Source organism: Ailuropoda melanoleuca, chromosome 11 (genome assembly GCF_002007445.2).
Source record: "Ailuropoda melanoleuca isolate Jingjing chromosome 11, ASM200744v2, whole genome shotgun sequence".
NCBI lineage: Eukaryota > Metazoa > Chordata > Mammalia > Carnivora > Ursidae > Ailuropoda > Ailuropoda melanoleuca.
Window position 1 is genome coordinate 28,864,634 of NC_048228.1, and position 22,936 is coordinate 28,887,569.

General features: G+C 42.1%; 1 protein-coding gene across 5 annotated transcripts in view; it reads left to right on the forward strand.

Annotated features, from left to right (window-relative positions):
* The first annotated feature begins 3,688 nt into the window (after positions 1 to 3,688).
* Positions 3,689 to 22,936, forward strand: part of PPP3CA (protein phosphatase 3 catalytic subunit alpha) — a 306,406-nt gene continuing 287,158 nt past the window's right edge. For 2 of the 5 annotated variants that reach the window (XM_019796683.2, XM_011221341.3), the window contains exon 1: positions 3,689 to 3,986. In XM_019796683.2, the coding sequence (XP_019652242.1) occupies positions 3,929 to 3,986 (58 nt within the window). In that variant the 5' untranslated portion in view covers positions 3,689 to 3,928. Of the gene's footprint in view, positions 3,987 to 4,283; positions 4,800 to 6,882; positions 6,941 to 22,936 lie in introns of those variants that run through there. The other 3 variants (XM_034671452.1, XM_034671449.1, XM_034671450.1) reach the window with 3 other exon arrangements.

The following is a 22,936-nucleotide window of genomic DNA, read 5'->3' on the forward strand; positions in this document are numbered from 1 at the left end:
CTGCTGCTTAACTGCCTTGTCCTGAAACTGATCGAACACTTCAGCCCATAGTCCATTGGCCAGAACTAGTCAGATGCACCCACTTGGAGTCAAGCAGAAGCAGGCCCAGGAATGGAATCCCTACCTGGGCAGAGGCTTTCTGGAGAGCATATTAAGCAAAGGGAAATACAATTTTTTAGCAGACTGCAAGTTGTTTTCTGTGACGTTGGGCTCCCCGCCACTTTTTTTCTCCTTTCTTTTTCTTCATAAGCAAAGGACGTTGTTGAAGAAACTTCTTGAAAATGTAAATTCCAAGTATAAGGTGATTTTATGTAAATGATAATATAATCAAGGACTACTTGGACAGTCTAATAAGGATTTTTAAAAATGACAGCAGACTGTAGGACATCTGAAAAAATAGCTCAATACAAAAGATGATTTGGGGGGCGCCTGGGTGGCACAGCAGTTTAGCGTCTGCCTTCGGCTCAGGGCGTGATCCCGGCGTTATGGGATCGAGCCCCACATCAGGCTCCTCCGGCTATGAGCCTGCTTCTTCCTCTCCCACTCCCCCTGCCTGTGTTCCCTCTCTCGCTGGCTGTCTCTATCTCTGTCGAATAAATAAATAAAATCTTAAAAAAAAAAAGATGATTTGGCGATTCCAGTATGCCAGGTATTCAGAGAACTAGTCCCTAGTTAATTTCTGCTGTGTAGTTTTCCTTTGAGTAGGGTCCAGTTTTGTCCAAGATGTGTTTGTGTTGCACAGTGTGGGTCATACACATGCATTAAAGGTGACTGATAATAAAATGTGTTGTAAAGTGATTATGATTCATAACTTCTTTTTTCCCACACATACCTCAGCTAGGAGGTATCCCAAACTTACAGTGGACTGAAGGGTGTGCCTCAAAGGTGTGCCTTTATTTCCTATCTGTATCATAAAACTTTTCTATGGTGCTGACATTTTAAGCTTTCTGATCTTGGTTCAAAGGTGTTTTTCCTAAACCTGAAAACTGTGTCCAAATAACAGTGGGAACTGCTCCTCTGTTTGCAATATGTGAGATAAAACATTGTGGCCTTGAAAGTGAGCATCGCTGGACATGGTTTCCTGGTCTTTTCTCAGGCAGGTTCTCTTCTTCACCCATAGGTCTTGGCATCCCTGCCTCACTCTGTGCCATCTGGCTAGGAACCAACTTCCCAAATCTGCCTTAGCAACTAGCGCTGCTGGTGCTCAGGAGACCGTTTTCAACAACCACTTCCTGAGGCGATACAGTGGCCTCTCAGAGCTCATATTTTTATGACAGTTTTACTAGACTCTAGGCTTTATTGAGGGGAAGGACGATTTTCAAATAACTGCCCCCCAACACACCCTACACACACACACACCACACAAATTACCTACCACAGTGTCTGGCATAGAAAAGGACACAATACATATTTATTGAATGCACTGTCTGCCTAATTACCACACACTATCCCGGGGTTGTGAACTGGGCAGCAGAATCTTAGAGCTGGTGGCAGCTTCCCTGAGTATGTGGGACACACCCTACATGGTCTCCTTTTGCCAGAAGTCCTCCACGGAGGATCCCCTGCCTTTTACTGTAAGCTCCTATTCCTTGCAGGCTACACTGCTCAAGCCATACTCCAGCACCATCAGTCAAGTTCTCAAACTTATTTTCGAGTTTGAACCCGAATCTAATCCGTGTCCCCTACACACTTCTGGCTCTACCTCCTAGCTCCCCTAAATCTTTTATTAGACATTTTACTGGGCTCATTGTCCAATTCAGGAAATAAGAAAAAAAAACCTGATATTGGAGGAATTAAGAAATGTAACAGGAAGGATGGAGGGTGAGAAATTTATTCAGCTCTCTTTGTTATTCACAAAGAAGCAAGCTCCAATCTCCTTGCCCGGTTGGTCGGAGAGAGGGGTAGTGAGCGGAGGTGACCTTCGGGCAGAGGGAGATTGGCTCCTCATTTTGTGGCACGCAGGCAGGTCAGAAAGGAGTTGTTTTGCCATTGTCACTCTCTGGCCTCCTGCGCCTAGCATTCTCTCCTTAATTCTCCTACCAACCGAAGGGACCAGAGTGGGGATCCGCCTTGGGCTTCAGGGCCCTGCACACACCCGGAGCACCAAGTGGCCTTCGGATGATTGGAAGGAGCAGGGAAGGCAGGTGTGGTGCCACCAGTTCCGACCACTGGCTGCGTGCGCGTGTGAACAGGGAAAAGGCGACCCTCTCCGGTGTGTCTCCCGCCCCCTCATTTCTCCCTGGAGATCGGCAGGGCAGCCCTGGGTGACTCAGAGTTGCCGGGGGTTGCTTGGACTCGCGTCCCCAATCTCCTTGGCGAGCTCGCCCCACACACTCCGCCACGTCCCTGACCCGCGACGCTCAGAAGCGGCCCCCTCCTCAGAAGGTGTGGATGCATGGGTTGGAAACACTGATAACCACCACACCGCCCCTCCTCCCCCCCAAAAAACAAAACCCAATAGCAAAAACCACCGTACACCCATCACAGGCGGAGCCCGTCTCCCCAAGGTAAGTTGTTTATTCGTCGCCGTTTTGGCGATCCTCCCTGGACAGCTGCGGCAGCGACAGCGACAGCAGCTGTGCCGCGGGCCCCGGAGCTCCCCGCGCTCTTCCTTCCTCCGCCCTCTCTCGGAGCTTCTCTCCCCCACCCCTTCCCTCCTCTCCCTGCCTCCCCCCTTCTTGCCCTCTCGCGGGCCACGCACACACCCGGAGACACCCTCCGCACTTGGCTACTCACACTGCGGCTTAACCCAGCCGACAAGGCACAGTCGCCAAAGCGGCGCGGGGAGTGTGCGGGGTCCAGGGGCGGATGCCAAATGGGGCTGCGGGTGGCAGGGTACAGCCCCTCTCCTCCCAGCCGCGACCCCCTGCCCATTCTCTTTCCCTAATCCCGGCCTGCCAGCAACTGTGACACCTGAGCGGGGACTGGGCAGCGGAGGAGGCAGGCCCACAGGACTGGCAGCTGGGAGAAAACAGAGCTGGGGGCGGGGACAGCGAGGAGGAGCGGGAGGCGGGACGAGCGGGGAGGCCGCTGCCTAGCAGTGAGTGACGCGCAACTCAGCCAATGGGCGCCCAGAGCTTCGACGTCGGGGCGGGGAGCGAGGGGCTGGCTCCGCAGGGAGGTGGAGGCTGCCGGGGCGCTGGAGGCGGGGGCCGGGAGGAGGAAGGGGAGGAGGCGGAGGCGGGCGCGGTGGCGGAGGCGGCGGCGGAGGAGGGTAGGTTGCGCCCGGGACTGTGTCTGCCGAGCTCCGCGGCTGTGGCTGTGTGAGTGAAGGAGCGGCGCGGGGAGGCAGAGACGAGCGCAGGGGAGCGCAGCGGCGGGACGTCTCCGGCGGCCGCGGACAAGCGGCAGCGCTTGGTGTGGGGAAGCAGCGGCGGCAACAGCAGCAGCAGCAGCAGCGGCGGCCGCCTCTCCGCCGCCGGGGACGCCGAGGCACTGCTGGTGGCACTGACATCGGCGGCCCTGCCTCTTCTCTCTCGCCCCCGGCCCTCCCCATGTGATCGGTCTTAATCCCGGCAGAGTGCGCGCGTGGGGCTCCATTCCGCGGTGCCCGGTCTCCTCGCCAGGGTGGGTGCTCCTGTGTGCGCTTCTCCTCCCCACCCCCCTTCCCCCAAGAATAAAAGAAGAACCAAGAGGCGTGCTCAGAAAATAAATAAATAACCACCACACACGCGCAGCCCGGAGCGGAGTCGGCGGGGCTGGCGGCGGCGGAGGAGGAGTGAAGGCGGCGGCGAAGGAGGAGGAGGAGGAGGAGGAGGGACGCGCGAGAAGGCAGTAACTTTAAAGCCAGCTCAGAGCCCAGACCTCCAGCCGAGCGGTTTGCAGCGCGGCGGCGGCGGCGTTGAGTGNGGGTGTCGGCCCCGCCGGTCCGGTCGGGGTGTGCAGTAGGACGGACGAGCAGCGCGTCGCTGTCCCCCGGCGGCTGGAGATGTCCGAGCCCAAGGCAATTGATCCCAAGTTGTCGACGACCGACAGGGTGGTGAAAGGTAAGCGGCGCGCCGCGGTCGCCCGGGTGCACCGTGTGCCGCAGGAACCCTCGCGGCTTGCCTCCCCTCCCCCCGCCTCCGGTTCTCTCCTTGCTCCAGCCACGGACCTTCTAGGATATTGTGCAACCCTCGAACCCCCTCCTTTGCGCGCCCTTCCCCCAAGCCTCCCACCCGGCCCCACTTGGGGCATTTTTATTTACGGGGGCGTCAGTTGGCAAATGGCTGAGCAGCGGGGAGGCGGTGGCGGGGGTGGCGGTGGCGGGAGGGGGCGCCCGGGGGGGGGTTGCTGGCAGGGTGTAGCTGCTGTGACAGAAATAGGAAGTGGGTGGCTGCTCGCAGGCTTGCATGGGATCGGGTTTATGATTTTCTTTTGCAGAGGGAGGGGTGATTTATGGCTTTTAAAAAATTAATATGGCATTTTTATGTGGCCGTGGCTTTCCACCGACTGCCTCGCTCCGGCAGGGTTCTCTCGGCGCTCCATTGCAGCAATTCCCTCCGCGCCCCCTCCCCCTCCCCCTGAAAGGGCCTGCACAGGACTCGCGAGAGAGCGGGAGAGCGTGGGGGGAGCCCGGCGCTTCCTTCCGCGCGGGGCGGGGGAGGCCGCAGGCGGAGGGGGTGGCCGAGGGGACGCGTGGGGGCCGCGGGAGGCGGGGAACGACCCGAGAGCCCCGCCGCCGCCGCCCCGGGATTCCCCCGCAGGCCCTGAGAAAGACACGAAAAGCAGTTCTCCAACCTCCCTCGCCACCCGAGCCTTCCCCCGCCGACCTGTCATTGCTCTTGAATGGTTCCCCGCTGGAGCACACCTCCCCCGTGGTAACCTCACCCCGCTCGCTTCTTCCATGCCCCTGGCACCCCCTTGTTAACGGGCTATTTGGTTCCTGTTATTGGCTCCTCTCCCCTGCCCCGGGATCGTGTATACTCCTGTCTCTGGGGTTTCTGGCGAAGAGAAGCCGGGATGCGTGGGGAGAGGAAGGGGACCGCCAGTGGTCTTTCTTGCCTGGGAAAATCCGCCGTCCTCGTTGTGTTCCGTGGTGGAATGGGGGAGGAACCATCCTAGGAATCCTGGAAGGATGGGATAACAGAGCAGATCCGCCAGGATTAAGTAGTGTTCCTCATTCCTGGTGTTAGGACCCAGAGCAGAGCAGGGATGGGGTATGGGCTAGGCGAGCAAGGGGCCTCTGAAATTGGAAACATCACTGTGTGGTGTGGCTTGTGTGTGTGTATTTGTGTTTGTGTCTGTGTGCGCGCTGTGTAAAAGTGAGATAGTATCTCATGTGGCCATGCAAGTAGAGTGCAAGGCAATAAAGTCATTTGTCCCATGAGCACTTAGGTGAAGTAACTCAGCAGCCGTAAGACCATGATACAGAAGTCCTGGGGTGTCAGAACTGTCCATTGCTCCATTCAGATTTGCCCAGTTTTTAAAGTTGTGTGTGTGTGCGTGTGTGCGCGCGCGCGTGCCTAGTGATGGGGGAAATTGTGTTCTTTTTTTTAAGAAAGAATAAAATATATTTTCTTGTTTTGGTTGTATTAGAATCATTCCTGCTTGAATGCAGTATTCATAGCCTCATCAAAGTAAGGAGGAAATACCTTTGCAAAAATGACTGGAAGTAGGACTACAGATACACAGCTGTTCTTTCTGCAGGCATAGCTCCTCATGTTAAAACAATGAATTCGAATTCATTCAAAAGAACTATGCTTTGTATTAAGGGTTTCTGTTGACAATTTCAGGAATTAAGACTTTTTGCTGAACTATCAGAGTATCTCCCTAATGTGTGAAGTTTAGGTGTACCTCCAATCTGTATGTTTAGATTGTCTGTTCCCAAAACAATGTAAAGTTTACGATTCAAATGATAGCAGTAAATGTGTTCACAATTTAAAAACATTGATATGTGCACACATAAGTTCAGGTTTTCTATTTTCAGTCACAAAGTGTGGCTTCTCCCTGTAAATGTAAAGTTGTGCCGCTGAGAAGAATGTAAAAATAATTGTCCATACATTCTGGCTCGGTGTCTTTACCAGTTAATGTGAAGGAGCCCATTCATCCATTCTGTGCCTATTTTGTCTTGCTTTTTTCCAATGCTATATTAAAATATTTTTATAAATTTTTATAAATGGCTCTTTATTGTAAATACACAACCCCCCCATAATTCCAAAAAAATGATTTACATATTTTTGCAGAACTGAAATGCACATGTGGTTAATATAGGAACATAGGAAAGTCTCAAAATAGGAAAAGGTAATTTTACATTTGTTTTGATAAGGATCTTGATGTGAATTTTGAATGTGAAATTTTGTTTATAGAAAAAAAGTTTTATTGACATCCTAATTTTAAAGTGGGCATGCTGTTTTTCTTATGCTTTCTTACAGACTTTATATTGTTGGCCTAAAAGGCATTATCGAAAGGTGGATCCAATATATTGTCACATCTATGACTTTTATAACTAATTATTTGAAATGGTAGTCTATTTTGATGATCAGTTCTCTAAGAAATAGCATTTCCCCGCATATACACATGCTTAGTGAGTAGAAAGTGCATGTATGATGAATGGGAAACAGATGACCAAATGACTTTTTGTATTTACAAAATTAGATAAGACATAATTCACGGAACCATGACTAAATTTTGTTAGAACTTGATATCAGTGGTCTGAGATTGACTCTTTAATGCAAGAAAAGGATTATCCTTGAGGAGATTTTTGTGCTCCTTAAGCTTTTTCTCCTTTTACAAAGTACAGATAGTAGTATTTGGTTACATATAGAAATAAGAATTTGGATCATTATTACCATGGCATGCCATGGTGTTTGTTTACAGTTATCTGCATTAGTGTCATCTGGCTTTTGTTGTATAACAAATTGCTATTTACAAATAAAGCTGTGCTTGTGGTTTTGTTTGTAGTAATACCATGATGTGACGGCTTTCTTGATTTGTACTTCCAGAATGCAACTTTAGAAAGGTAGGTTGAGTTTAAGTCTCAACTAACTATGCAATTTTTCAGGTTCATAGCATCTTCTAGAGTGTGTTCAGAGCCCTTGATCAGTTTTCCAAATCTTAATAATGAAAGGGAATGGCAGCATTGGAGATAAAAAGCATTCATTTAGGTTACCCCACGAAAAAAGTTACTTCGCTTAGCAAAACTGGTGCTGTTTCATTTTGACTGTTCTTGGATAAAAACAATGGAAAATATCAATATTCATAGAAAAGAATGCCCTTGGTTGGGAATCAGAATAATTTGATGTATTTATTGTTTTATATTTTTTAAAGGATACAAAACATATGCATAGCTATATGGCAAAAGATGGAGGGGAGTAAATAGAAGAATAACCACTCTCCTGCTTTCCCCCAGCACACCACATAGTCTGGATTTTCTCTGCAGTGGTGCTCCACAGGCCTGGTTTCAAACTTTGGCTTTTGTTCATTTCTCCCTGCCTGTTCCTGCCTTTAACTCCTTTACTGGCCCTAACACTCCCTCTTTGCTATAGAACTTTGCTATGTGAAAGTCATACACTTAGAGGAAATTAAATTGTATGTGATGAGTGTCTTGCTATGTTTCATCTCTTTCCTATCCCTTTGTTCCCATCTCTAAGTATTTTCCAATGGACCTCTTACCTTAACCCAAACTAATTTTAATGGTAGAAATTCTAGATACCATGGCAGGTTGATAGGGGGTAAATTTCTGGGAAGAGTTTTGGGGAATTTCTCGAAAACTCTAGGTAGGGAATTTGTGCTGTCAGGTTACTTTTGGCTGTGGGGAATTAAAAAAAAAAGCACTGTCTTTCTTTGTATTACCAGCTTATATACTATTTGTGAAGACAAAATACACATAGGGAAATTCTGGAAGGATATCTAAGATCATATAATCAAGAAGCTGGTAGCTAAGCAAAATATTAAGTAAACAAGGATTCAAGCCACCAGTGTTTCTGGCTGAATGCGATGGTACTACTGCTTAAGAAGAAAATAAAAATATGCTACATCAGTAAGAATCATCATGTTTGGATTTTGAAACAGAGTATTAAATAATGACATTTCTTTGTGGTGTGTCAAGAAGAGCTCATTGTGAATTTATTTTACTTAGATTTATTACTGTCAGTTCAGTTGTTCCGTGTATATTCTATGTATCTGGTTTTCCATTTGAGTACAGTATAAAACCTCATTAATTCAGTGTTATTAAACGTCAGTGTTTGGTGGCTAAAGTTTACATCAGCACTGGATGTGAAGAAAGGGGTCTGCTAATCTAATACTATAAACAACACGATTTGGACATGGTTAGTATACTTAACAGAACAGATTCTTTTCAGGACATACTGAATAGAATGTAAATTAATGCTATTAATTACAAATTAATCTATTCATTAGTATTTTCTTTCAGGATTTCTACTCTAAAGTAAATATAACAAAAATGCATGGTTTTCAAAACACTTTGTAAACTTAAGGGTTAAGGCAACAATTGAGACTGTGATTCAGGGGAATTCCAGTGTTTCTAAAATGCCATCAATTAGAAGATTAACATTTAAAAAATAATATTTTTTTGGAAACTGGGGTAAAAAACCTCTCATTTAAATTAGCCGTGTATTTTAATACATACAGTTAAAATGTGAAAGAAGTAACACCTTAGAATCTAGTTAGAGGTTAACTCCAACATTTGTTTATATTAGTTTAAAAATATGCCTTTTTCAGTCTGTTTTGTTTTTTAAGTCTATTTGTTTCTATAAGTACAACGTGTTCTTATTTATAATCTTAGAAATATGAAAATGACTTTGATATACTGTCCACTTATAACTTTTATAATTGGCTTCTTATACTTTTCCTTATCTTTTCTGTGTCAGCCATGTGTAAAGTTGGAACTAATTATGAAACCAAATAAAGAATCCATTTAGAGTGACCTCATTGGAAAATGGCATTTTTCTAGACATACCCTCCTTTTAGCAAATCCAGTTAAATTACTATTTTGAAAGTTTTGTGAAAATATTGGACACTCAAGAACTATAGAGAATGAGGATGATTCATGATCTGGAACTTTGGTATATACACAAAAAATCATATTACTTTTTTCAGCAATTTTCTTGATATTCAAGAGAGATATAGTGAGATTTTGAATTCTGTCTTTCTGTACTTGCCCTGTTATATTTTATAAGTTGCACGCTATTTTCCTCAAATGTAAAATTGTACTTTTCCCTCACTTGTGGGAACCAGAGGATCCTGAAGTGGAATTTGAGAGCCCAAGCGGTCACGCTTGCTCCCCTCACCTGGGAATGGCAGTTCAGTCACTGCTGACACAGAATTACAAATGACAATGTGTAAATGTATTTTCAGGGTCACTCAAGAATAGTCAGAACAATTAATATTGAAATCTGTGAATGGCTTGGGTCTACAACAGTAGCTTATGGTGGCATTTATTTTATAGTTGAAGAAATGGAGACAGAATAGATAGAATGGTCAGTCACAGGTGGGACTAGAATGCAGGTAAGTGTGAGCACATTCTTTCCTTTAGCAGAGATGCTCTTCTCTCTTGAAAATCTGTTTGAAGCTGTGACTTCTTTTGGTGTATTTAAGCTATCACAATTTATTTCAAATTTTACTTTACTGAATTACTAGCTATATAAAATAGCTGTAATAGGAGAAGAAGATTTTATATCTGTGTATTTAGCAGAAATATAAATTCTCATGATTCATGTTATAATCTGGTTTTATAATCTGGTTTGATCTTGGCATGAGGTTTACTAAAGGAAAACTGGTAAACATTATTTTCTCTTCAGGTATATACACACAAATAGAAATAGCATATTCTGTGAAAAAGTTTTATTTACTTTTATTTTGAAGGTTGTTACCATAAGCCTCTTTGTCTGAACTACAGATAATGGCCTATACAGTTGGTCTGGTTTGAGGATTTTATTAATTTTTAGAGAACGATCAAACCGAAAATACTAGCCAATGCCTCTTAGGGTATTCACTCCTTTTTTTAACAAGCAGAGTCATCAGGTGGGAACGTAGGCATTGAAACACGATTTCAGTTTATAAACTACATCTTTAGTAGTCTTGATATTTTCAGTATTTTCAACTCATTTTATTTTTACCATATTTCCATCTTCTGTCTTCATCTAGGCTGTATCAATGATAAGCCATCAATTATATTTCATATGAAATCAAATAAAGTATTTCGTATTCCTCTGCTGTTAGTTGTTCTGAATAATGGTTTAAATCAGATGGATTGTCAGCTTGAGGATCTACACCAATGGCTAGGATCTCAAATCCATTTCCCAAATGTACATGAAGTAGCTGAAACCTTGAAATTAAAAACAAAAACTGAGGAAGCAGTGATTGGTTATTAAAATACTAAATTTTTGGAATTAGATGTATCCTTTGTAAGACCATCATAGAGAGAACTAGAATTTTCTCTTTATCTTCTTATTACTTCCTTAACCCATGCTTTTGCTTCACAGCAAGATATGATGTTCTCTCTGACTTTCTATGAACTATCTCCTGGAACTAGAAATTCTGCAAATGACTGCAGAGAGCAAAACAAACCAATAGATACCAGAGATTTATGTTAACAGCTGCCTCCAGATTGTGACATACCACCTTACAATGTTTGTCAGTTTCAGGTACCTTTCTACAGTTATAAAACCAGAAGAATGATGGTTGATGTTGAGACAGAGAGTTTTATTTATATGAAGCTAAATTTCAAAAAAATCCCACCAGTTCTAAAGTTATTAAGACTTAGAGTCTCTTCTTATAGTAACTGTCTAGATCCAGTTTATTTTTTATTTTTTGGGGAGAGGAGCTACTACTTCTGATTTAAAATGTTCAGTGGTCTCTATGTAGCATTAGAATGTTTTGGAGATTCTAGAATGTTAGTGTCTAAACTGTGTCTCCCAGGATGCTGCATATGCTTTGGAAGCTACATAAAATTATTTGTTAATATGTATATTCTGAGTTTTAGTTTGAAAACTTTGGTCACTGAACCAGCGGTGCCTGGCTCAGTGCCTTGCTTCTTATGCACTGTATCGGTTCTTGTCAAATGACTTTGGACATTGCACAGTTCCCACGTGTGCCTCCTAAAGCAATAAATGGAGACAAATTATATGTTTAATTTGAGCTCATTATATTCTGATTCTTTATAAATGGTTCTATATGATGACTGTGTGGTTCATTGGAATGCTTCCTACTCCAGCCATGTCAGGGAATACAGTATGAGAAGGAGGTATTAATAAGGTGATATAATTAGATCGAGGGCAGTTTTGTTGTTTGGTCATTTGGGCTGGCTTTATGCCAGTTGAGTTTAAAAGGCTAAATCCTTTTCAGTGTAACACATTAGCTTGAACTTGAAAGCTTTCTTTCAGTTTTTGTTGTATTTCCCCATAGACTGATTGGTTTTTGACAGGTGAGAAAAAATATGTTAATCACTCAGTGTTTGACATATTGGGTGATATATATTTTTTAATTATTGTTTAGATTTGGACTTGAAGAGAAAAGGACCTGGCAAATTCCATGAAAAAACAAACAAACAAAACCAAGACCAGAAAAAATCCTCTTCCTTTGTTTATATCTCGATTTATCATTTTCTGTAATGCTTTAGTAATTCAGAAATGCAGCCTTCTTCAGCATAACCTCCTGCCCTCCTTCTGCCCTCCTCTGGCTCCCAAATGTCATTGGATTCTATCCAGTGGGAAGATATATGGGCTATGAGAAGTTAAAAAAATGTGGCACCAACTCTGCTGACTCCTTATATTGTCCTAAGTGGGCTTTAAGCCATCTGTTGACATTTGTTTTTAAACATCATGTAAGCTATGCCATTTTATCATATTAAATTAAAAGCACACTATATTCTCTTACAATGACAGAACCTGAGTCAGGACTTCCAAGTTTGTGGTGTTGTTATTATTATCATTATTATTTTGTTTTTTTTACAAAGGAATTAAAGTTTTTGTCATTACAACCCTGGCATTGTTGGTCTGCTATGCATATTTAATGTTAATAAAGTACATGTACCTTCTCTGTGTGGGTTTGATTATTGTCATGGTAACAGTTCTCATCACTTAATTCTCATCATTCAAGCCTTGGTTCAAATGTCACCTCCTCTGGGACCCACGTCTCCTGATATCTTCAGTTGGAATAAAGGGACTCAGCCTCTTCATTGTCACGGAGGACACCTTGAATAGAGCATGCTCTGTGAAGATTTGTTTACCTATCTGCCTCCTTCCCAGGAAGTGGAGAGCCCAGGAGAGTGGGGCCTGGCTTCACTTATCTTTGTATATTTAGCCCTAGCACAATGCCTACTGTAGATTAGACCCTCGGTACATGGTTGCTAAATGAACAGAATAACAGGTAAAGGGTAAGAGGGATTTAAATTTCTAAATTATAGGGTTCTTTTCTATTTTGAAATTTTGTGGATCTTAAATCATGGGCAGCTCACAAACTTCTGGTGAGTTTCTTGATTCGTAAGTGCCAATTCTGTAGAAGGGTTTTTTTTGCCTCAGCTTGCTTTCTTTAGTTGAGTCTCTGTGTTTTTTGCCCAGTAGAAAACCTGCAGAAGCATAACGAGCAGGAGTGGCTTACCCAGGATGTGCTTAGTTTTCAGTGGGTCATTGTCAGTCAGAGGGGGTGTAGGTCAGGTTTCTCAGAGGTGGGTGCTGATTTTCCTTCAGGAGGACTGGTGAGGGAGAGCAACTGTGACAGGCCTCTGGGAGGCTCAGAGTAGGCTGCCAGTTACACTGCTTGCTTAGCAAAATACACAAATGCAAATGAATAAGAGGTAATACATTTAGGAATCAGAACAGAGATGTAAAACATACTTGCAGGCCTAGAAAAAAGATTTCTGTGTAATACTAATAAAAAAACCTTCAAGCACATCACGTGAGTACAGGCTGCTCCTGAGTCAGCTCTCCTGATGGCACGTGTACGCGGTGAATGTTCTTGTAAAAGCTCAGTCCTGGGATCCACGTCAGCTGGGAAGGGTTTATGGTGAGGCACCTGCTCTCAACCTGGTCCTTACAGAGGACCAGTGACCTGCTAGCCCGAACTTGGTCAGATGCCTCCCCACTAAAGCAGGCTGCCAGGGCTTTCCAAGCTCCCATTTATGGGCTAGGATTTCATCTGTTTCCCTAGTGCAAAAATACTTTTCCTTCAAGGAGTTGAAGGCTAGGGAAACTGTAGTTTCCCACATAAAATCACATCATTGTCAACTTCTGCCAATTTGCATTCAGCAGTCAGGAGGAATCTGTTGCCTTCACCTCTGGTCAGAATTCTGTTTGAGTACTCATTCGATATGCACTTTCAGAAATAGGTGTAGAAAACTTTCAGTATCTTAAAAAAACAACAAAAAAAGCTTCCTCCCCCTTCCGCAAATGATTAAGAACTTAAAATTATGACAGGAACTGAGAGATTATTCAGTCTGAATAAGAAAAGATTGAGTGGTAATTTAACTATAGATTTCAGGTATTAAAAAGTCTCTTTCTACAGTGGATCACACTCACACATTATCACCACTATCAACTGAATAAGAGAAAACCCTATTTGGAAGCATCTGGGATTTAGTGACTTCTTTTTAAAAGCAGTCATGGACATTTAACACTGGCACGGATTATAGGGGAATCTTGTGAATGGAGAGAATAAATGATTCTCATTTATTTCCGTTGTAAATGTGATCTAAATCTAAAATTATGAAATTTTGAAAGTGGAAGAAACTTTGGAAATCAACTCCTCATCTGGCCTGGAGCCAGTCCCCTGATTCTGTACTGGTGAGAGGGACTGAGAGATGAATGGGAAAACTTTTATCTCTTACATTTGCTATGTCTGAACCAAACCAAAACAAAGAAGCCAAACTCTTAAAACTGGAAGGTGCAGAAGTGATTGAGCCCAGGCCACCCCCATGTAGAATGTTCTGTGCAGCCCCTGTGACGGATGGTGATCCCACTGTTTCATGAACACGTGTAGTGAGGAGCTCCCTACTTACTTAGACCTGCTCTCATTTCTGCTGGCCAGAGTGCTTCCTTAGGGTTGATACCAGTCTAATGCTCTGGAGTACACAGTCATTATTCCTAGCATTGCCCTACAGGAGTCCATAAGATGGGCCTTATCTGTGTTTCACAAGAGAGCTTGATATTAAAAACAACTTTGTTCTTAAGTCTTCTAGATATATCCCACATGGCCTCATTTCTGGGTCCTTCCCCAGCCCTGTAGGCTACCTTTAAAACCAGGTAGATTGTTAGGGTCTTTGGAAAATGGAGAACTGAGTTAAGGTACACCTTGGCTAATCTATTTTCATCAAACCTCCGGCACCTTGAGCTTGGTTGCCTAAGCACCTTTGCTTTGCTCTTCTGTGTCCTTATGCTGAGCCTTAAGCTTCCTGAAAGTCTAGTCCTTCACTGGGCCCAGTCTAGTATGCCTCCTGTGAGGCCCCTTGGCTGGGTGAGGACTGCCACTGCCATGATGCTCTTACCCCTCCCGTCCTTCCTGTTGCGATTCCCTTCGGTTGTGTCACCTCCCAGGCCTGCAGCTTTCAGGTGTCAGATAGCTAGCTTGCTCCATAAGAAGAGCTTTCCAGTAAACCTGAATAGCAGATGCATGACATTCTGGAGGTGTTGCTTTCATTTTACTTGCTTTTATTTATAATACAGACCAATAATAAGGACAGCATGATAGCTTGACACCACGGTGATGTTAGCGCAGTAACTGAGGACAGGCCAAGTCCCTTGTTTGCTTTGCAAATCACACCACGAAGGCAGCTCAGCACCCTACTTGCCCAGAGCCAGACCTGCCTCTTCTGCCACCCAGTCTTTGAAGGTTGTTGATAAACAGCTCCTAAGGCCATTGAATTTGGCTAACCCAGTGAGTTCGATTGTAATTTGATAACTAGTTTAAGTTTCACTTAGGCCAAAATAGGCCAGTGCCTTCCAACTACGGTGTCACAACACATTTCTGTGTTACACTCAGCTGTGAGGTATTCACAGCTACTGACAACAACGTACAGAAGTTTGCAAAGGACTTATTTTAAAATATCTATATATAAACGAGGGTGGATTCATGTTCAACCCTAAAATACTACTTTCCCTTACATTGTGATGTGTTTCCTCATGTAGGAGAGGAAGGGATGGAAGGGTGGCTGTCATGGTGGGCATCTTGCATAACCTGCAGTCTTCTTGATCTTCTGATGTACCTTTCATCATAGTGGGAGCTCTACACACCCTTGTAATCTGTGGCGGTGTTTGCTCTGTTCCCATGAACGTTTTTGAGGAGAGTTTATTATTCATGCATGCTTGTGTTTTGTGCAAGTGACTGTCCTGTCATGTGCATGTTGACAGAAAGAAAGGCTGGCACACGTGGTTAGAGAGGGTGCCTTCACCAGCCAGATCTGTCGATTGGATAGATCTTGAAACACATAGGGAGGCAACCCTGCGGTGATTTCAGCGTGCTCTATGCGGCCTTTTCTCCTCAAAGATCTCCCAGGGGCCATGCCCAAAATTCCATGATTACTTAGGATGAGCTTGGCCTTCTTTGAAAGAAGTTTTGTGAATAACTGATCTCTAAAAAATAATTTGGTGAATTGACTAAATTTCTCTTGGCCTTGAATTCAAGAAAAATCCTGTGTTTCAGGAGACTTTTTGAAAGTAAACTTTCATGTCTCCTTTTGAATAATTCATATCCCATGCTTCTTGTATCACTCAATTTTCTATCTGCTCCCCTCAAGTGTGATATAATTGTAATATCCCTGTTAGCAAATAGATGAAATAATCCATTGAGTATAAAATGGCTGTTGAAAAAATATTATTTCCTTCACTTATCAGGCCATTCATCTACCCATCCATCCTTCCATCCTGTCTGTGCATGCATCATTGCTTGCCTGGCTCTGTGCTGTGTGCTCGGGGCTTGGAATAAAGTAGGCGATCTCTGAAAGTTGCTATCCAGTGTGTGTGTGTGTGTGGTGGGGGGGGGGAGCAAATCACAATGTCAGTGGTAATTACTTTAATAGCAGAAGATGCAACATGCTGTGGAGTGCAGGGAAGGGAGTGATTAACTGTCTTCATAGGTTGTACTTTCATTTTTTGGCAAAAATAAATGGAAGCAATATTAATTTTTTTCTGTATGTATTATATATAACACAATGTTAGGACATGGGCTATTTGTAAATGAGGATGGCATAAAAGAAATTACAAGATGAATGATGAGTATATGTGGAATTCTGTAGCTGTTGTAGTTTACCTGTGAGCAGAGTGTATGAGAAAGAATCATGGGTTGTAGAAGGTGAAAGAAGCTTTAAAAGTAGTTGAATTCAACTATCTTCCAAAAAAAAACAAACCAAAAAAACCCTTACTACAAAATGGTTAATAGTTCCTTCTCCCCCTAATATTTGCAGCGATGAATGAAGAGGCAGCATCAGAGTGTGGAATGAACATTGGTTTACAATTTGACAAAACTTGCATTTACATCCTGTGTTCTCTGTGTGCTGGCTCTGGGTCTATGGGGAAGTCATGGAACAACCCAGAACCCATTTTTCTTACTGAGAAGTGGAAATGATAGTGTTAACTTTGCAAGGTTATTGTTACTATGAGAGGAATTGTATTTGAAATGCCTGGCTTACTGCCTGCTCAGAAAGAAGTCCTCAATACATGTTAGGCACTGTGGGTGGTTGTGTGTGTGTGTGTGTATGTTTAATTGTTGGACAGCTCCTTTGAAAGCAAAGCTTTTTGCTTCTAGAAATAACCTGCATTAAAGTACTCCTCACCTCCCACCCAGTGTCAGATCCACTGCAGTTTGAGGTCCTCTACCTCTGAGACTGGCAAAGGTCACCAGTGACTGTCCAGTTGCTGGCTTCTGTCGTATTTGACATAATGGGCCTCCTCTTTCTTCTTAAAATGTTGTCTTCATTGGCTTTCATGGATTTCCTCTTTGACTTGTTTGCCAGCTCCTCTCGGCTGAATCCTAAATGTTGATGTTCCTTTTCTTTTTACAAGTTCTTGCAGGCAGCTTCATCTCGTTACGCACATAGGATTGACTACTGCTTATAGGCCGATGAGTAACACATCTATATTTGTAACCTAATCTTTTCTCTGGAGCTTTCTCTCAAACTCTATACCGAACAGTTGCTGTGGATGGGTATGGTGAAAATAAAGTGGGGTATTTTTTCTGTGTTTTCCTAGCCTGGTTGACGTGACCACTACCATCCAGTTAAATAAACCTGCATTCAGTTCAGATCTTCTAAATATTTCACCTAGTGCTGCAGTAGCTTCCCAGCATTAGTCTTTTTGCTTTCAAACTTGTCCCTTCTCTTAAATTAATATTCCCATATCGGCACTAGAGGAATCATTTAAAAAGGAACATCTGGAGAAAAATAAAAATGAACATCCGATTATGCTAATCCCATATTCGGTTGTTGATCTTTTTCTTACTGGTTTGTAGCAACTCTTTATATATTATGGAATTTGACCCCTATTGCGTGAATTTTGGAAAGTAGGTTTAACAGAGCATGTGTTACATTGTACTGCATTTAAGTCTCTGCAATTTGTATTCTTGAGAGCAGAGAGAACATTTTTTATTTATAGGTGTATTCTGAATGCTTATCTGTGTTTGGTCTATATAACGTTGATTGAGCTAAACTGAAGTACTTAAAAGTCCCAATGATACTTTCCATAGCTTCGTATTTGCTTTACCTCTGTATGGAACACTCTTGCTCATTACTGTGTCCTTGGGTGTAAAATTTCTCTGATCTCCTTGGGCACAGCTGTCTGCCATACTTATACTTTGTATATACAATCTACCATAAACATTTGCAACAAAATTTTCTCTTTGTGAAATTACCCAGGAAGGCCTTTATCTACTTCATCTCCCCAGTGCTTAGCATGATGCCTGGCACATAATTAATCATATTCCTCCATCCCCCTCCCCCCCAGCAAACAAATTGATTGGAAAAGATACACCTGTTCATCACAAAACCATAATGATATTAGCGCTTCCGTTTTCTCATACTTTTTATTAATGTAGTTCAAGTTGGATTATTTTTCCTAGTAGTCTTGATTTAGGGAATACCTGACCTCCTCCTTCTCCTCCCCATGCATGTTTATGCAAATCTATTAGGCCAAGTCTCCTTCACTCTAGACTTTATAATTCTTTTATGCAATTCTAAGCACAACATTTAAAGGAATACCTTGGTTTGATTTAAATCTGGCTTACCTTGTCCTCTGGTTGTAGCCTTTTTAGGTCTTTTATTCAAACATCTGGATTCTTTTGCTTCTTCTTTTTAGTTATTTGCCCCAATTTATGTCCTTAGTAGATTTTTCTAGGCCTTTTACCTAAACCTTGCAACCAAATGAATTTTTGGAGCCAGTCAATTTAGATGAGTAAATTTACAAATCTTTATTTTAGGTTCTGCATATGTAACATGGGAAAAAAAAATCCCACCTGTGTTAATAAGAAGCTTGTGGCTTCTGTACAAAAAAAAGGGGGAAATGCTTGAATAATTGGTTGTCCTTGATCTTTTCCTTAATAATTAGTGTCTTTTTCTATGATTGTACTTTGGAATGATAAATTTTTAGAAAATGTCCAATGCTTTTGCCTACCCTGAGATTTATTTTACTCTTTTGTCATTTTAGGTAGTAGAAGAAATGAATTTTCCAAGAATAATGATTAGAGAGTTGGTGTATTTATCACTGGCGTTTGTTTTGTAATATATTACATTATAATTACATACTTCAACTTGTCAGTTACTTTGCTTCTTCATAGGGTCTTACTCAAAGTAAATAAGTAATCAAGTGCCTTTATATATTTTTGAGATTCCTATTCTAAAAATGTTAATAATATTAATGTATATACCCTGCACATGCATTACATATTTTATCCTTCCGATAACTCTGAGGCTAGGGGAGAGGCGGTACCTTTTGAAGGTCACACAGCAAGTAAGTAGTGGAGTCAGTATTTGGATTCCAATAGTCTTGACTCCAGATCCTGGGCTTTTCCCACCATAACAGTACCTTGAATTGCACACAAGGTCAGATTCATTAGGTAGCATCAATGAATTGATAGAAAGTAGACCTTATTAGGGATTTGTTTTTATATAAAATATTGTCACTGGTGGCAGTCATTTTAGTAGGTTATCATTGGCTTTTTCTGTGAGAGAAAAATCTACCACTTTTGTGGGGCAAGTATTTCTGCTTCCTTTTTAGAAATAGAAATTTTAGAGGGCTGTAAACTAATATTTACTTGGCATTACTGTCTTTTTTTTTTTTTTTTAAGATTTTATTTATTTATTTGACAGAGCCAGCCAGTGAGACAGGGAACACAGGCAGGGGGAGTGAGAGAGGAAGAAGCAGGCTCGCAGCGGAGGAGCCTGATGTGGGGCTCGATCCCAGAACGCCGGGGCAGATGGTTGACTGTGCCACCCAGGCGCCCCTTGGCATTACTGTCTTAATCATGGTGGTACAGGACAAACTAAAATAAAACATCAGAAATGCTTTGAGTTACATAAAGAAGGTGTTTTTATTAGACCTTGAGTTTTCCCTGTAAGTTAAGACTATGAAAAAAAATCTAGCTATTGTATGTACTGTTGGCCTTTGTTTTAGAGACTTTGCTTCTTTATATTCATTTTCATATTTTTGTCACTAAAGCAAATAAAGGAAGCCACACATAGCTAAAGTGAAAGCCACTTCAAGGAGACGTCACATGAAACATTTTGAGGAGGGAGTTATGTGGTTTCATTGTGACATTTTAGATGCAAATGCAAATTGTTTTGAGATCAGAATTTTTCATTTACCGCTTATAACTCTTCTGTACTTTGACGGATGTTTGGGACTAGCCTAGTTACACTTTTCAACTGATGTTGTAAGTATTTAAGAGAAAGGGTTATGATTCAGATTCAGAATTTTGATGCTTCTCGGAGGCAGTTGATTAAGTAGGTTTATTTCTTTGTTCACATGATTGCTGAACAGATTTCTGATCCAACTGATCCTGGTTTGACTGATTTTGAGAAGTCCTGCGGTTCATGTAGTAGCAGTCACTGGCTCGGGTGGGGAAGATTCAGCACCCTGCCTTGATTCCCTGAGTCTGTAAGTTCAGGAAGCTTCCACTTCATTCTGAGGTGAGACCTCAGGCTTTCCCTTGCTTCATGGCCAATACCTCTGTATGTGGGAAAATCTCTTCCCTGCTGCAGTCAGCTTGGGTTCGTATTGCCTTTTCCCTCTCCATATTTCCCCCTGTGACATTTTTGTGAACATTGGACTTCAAATATGACCTTGATTTGATGGTTGTTCAAAGGTGTTCATTAACACGTAGACAAAAAATTGAATAACTTTTATTCTTAGATACCAGTACAACTAGGGCATTTTATTGACAATTCTTGTTTTGTTAATTTATACATATTGAAGTGTAAGGCATTTCATGGCCTGAAAAAACAAAATGTATATTACAACTTTTCTGCTGTGTGTGTTTATTTCAATGCTTGGCCTAGACCTTGACTGAAATAAGCTTTACCTTTTAAGGAAATTGGTACTGAGATACGATTATGCCTAGTGTTTATTACTGTACACATAGATAATTTGAATGTTATTAGTATAGGAAAAAGTATCAGGTAAGTCTGTATTTAGAAAGGAATATCTAAGTAAAATAACCAGTGAGCATTCTATTTGTGCCTTGGGTGAACACTGTGAACAATATGTAAGAAATACGCTTTTTAAATACGGCTTTCATTTGTATCCTAAGAGTGTAATTCTGAGGTAGAAGGTTAACTTAGAGAATGCCTCTTTTGAGAATTCCCCTGTAAATACAACTTCTGAACTCACCAATTTTTGCTCTTTCTTGAACTAATGAAGGAGGCTAACGTATTTGTAGTACATTCCAGATTGTAGAATTTTGGAGGAGAGGCGTGTCCCTCGGAGTCCCTTCAGTTACATTATTTGATGACCACTCAGTTGGAATGGACACAAGTGAGGCTCAATATGGCATTGCTTCTACATATTCTGAAAAAAATGGAAATGTGCATAAATTGTTTTCAGTACAGCTACTATTTTTAATAATTTTTTTCCTTTCACTCATGCTAAACTGTGTATTATAAAATTGTGCACTTTCCTTCTGTTCAGGGTGTCCAACTGTGAGGTTTTCTGAATGATTCCTTTCTGGAATGATGGAGTTATCTCCAATAATGGATATTTTTAAATGATTATGTAATCATGTTGTAATTACATTACAGATAATAAAGGTACCATCTGCTCTTATTTGAACTTCTGTCCTATGAAGTGATAGCACCAGAAGTGATATTTTGCTTTTGATTATTTGGCATGTATTCAAGACATTACTTTCCTCCTGCACTGCTATCCCCAGCTACTGTTCAGAGATTTTCATAAATGAAGGGAGTGAGTGGGAGGAAAAGCCACGTTATTTGTAGTCAGGGCAATGGAGAAGCAGTTAGAAGTGGTGTCTGCCTATAGATCACCCTTAGCTGATTTGTGTTGCCATGCAGGAAACCTTTTTATGGATTTATCTCAGGACGTGCATTCTGGAGAATTCACTATATGCTACTTGTTGCTCGCCCTTCCTCCCTTCCTTCCTTTTTTAAAGTCTTATTTATTTACATAATCTCTACACCCAAAGTGGGTCTCGAACTCACTACCCTGAGATCAAGAGTTGCACGCTCCTCCAACTGAGCCAGCCAGGTGCCCCATACTTGTTGCTGTTTCTGATGGAATCTGGTCTAGAATGTTACGAAAGAGGTAATGGAAAGGCCTGGGATGGTAGGGTGATGGCACACCCTCTTCAGTCTTCACAGCCCCACTTGTTTCTATCTTAGAAACATTTTACAACTGTTTTTTATGTCTCTTTAAATTGACCCATTGGGTTAAAATTAAATTTATCTTTATGTTGTGACCTGCTTGGTGTCAGTTATTTATTTATTTAAAGATTTTATTTATTTATTCGGCAGAGACAGAGACAGCCAGCGAGAGAGGGAACACAAGCAGGGGGAGTGGGAGAGGAAGAAGCAGGCTCATAGAGGAGGAGCCTGATGTGGGGCTCGATCCCATAACGCCAGGATCACGCCCTGAGCCGAAGGCAGACGCTTAACCGCTGTGCCACCCAGGTGCCCCTATTTATTTATTTTTTTAATTGCCGTTTCCTTTATTCCCTGTAGTCACCCTTGTAAGGTGGTTAATATGGCATCCTATTCTACTGAAGAGGAGAGTGTGGGTCAGAAAAGTTATTTGTTCATCATCACAGTGTTGAAGCTGAGATCCAAAAACAGAACATTTAAAACTTATTTTGAAGGGTATGCAAGCATACATAGAAGTTGAAAGAAGAGAGCAATTGACCCGGTATACCTATTCCACAGGTTAAGCATTGAGATCCCAAATTTCGCTACATTTGGTTTACCTATACCTTTTTTCTTTTCTTTTTCTTTGCTGAAGTATTTTAAAGCTGATCCCAGATATCCTGTTATCAATAGTGCAAATTTCAACTCGAGAGCAAATGTTTTATCTCTGTACCAGATGTTCTAGGTACAGGAGAGAAACATAATATGAACGCTGTGAGCAAGTAGAAGCCATATTTTTACAGAAAACAAGTTACATATCATCGTTGAGTATTTTTGATATGGGTGGTCATCATTTGCTGCTCATTTATTAATAAGATAATAATAAAACAAATAATCCTTATTGAGTACTGATTCTGGGCCAGGAATTCATACATATTAGTTCATTTAGTTCATGGAACCCTGTGCTATATAATCATTTCATGTGGGTTCAAGTTACTTTTTAAAAATAATTATCTTTTTACATAGAAGTAAAATACACGCATTACCTTGTATTGTAGTTTCTGTTCTATCACTTCTCACCTTTGATACTAATATAATAATGTATTGATGGAGGAATAGAAGGTTGATGCTCAAAGTGGGGTCCATAGACCAGCAGCATCTCATGGCCTGGGAGCATGGGAGAATTACAACCTCAGGCCATACCCCAGAACTTTTGAATTAGGA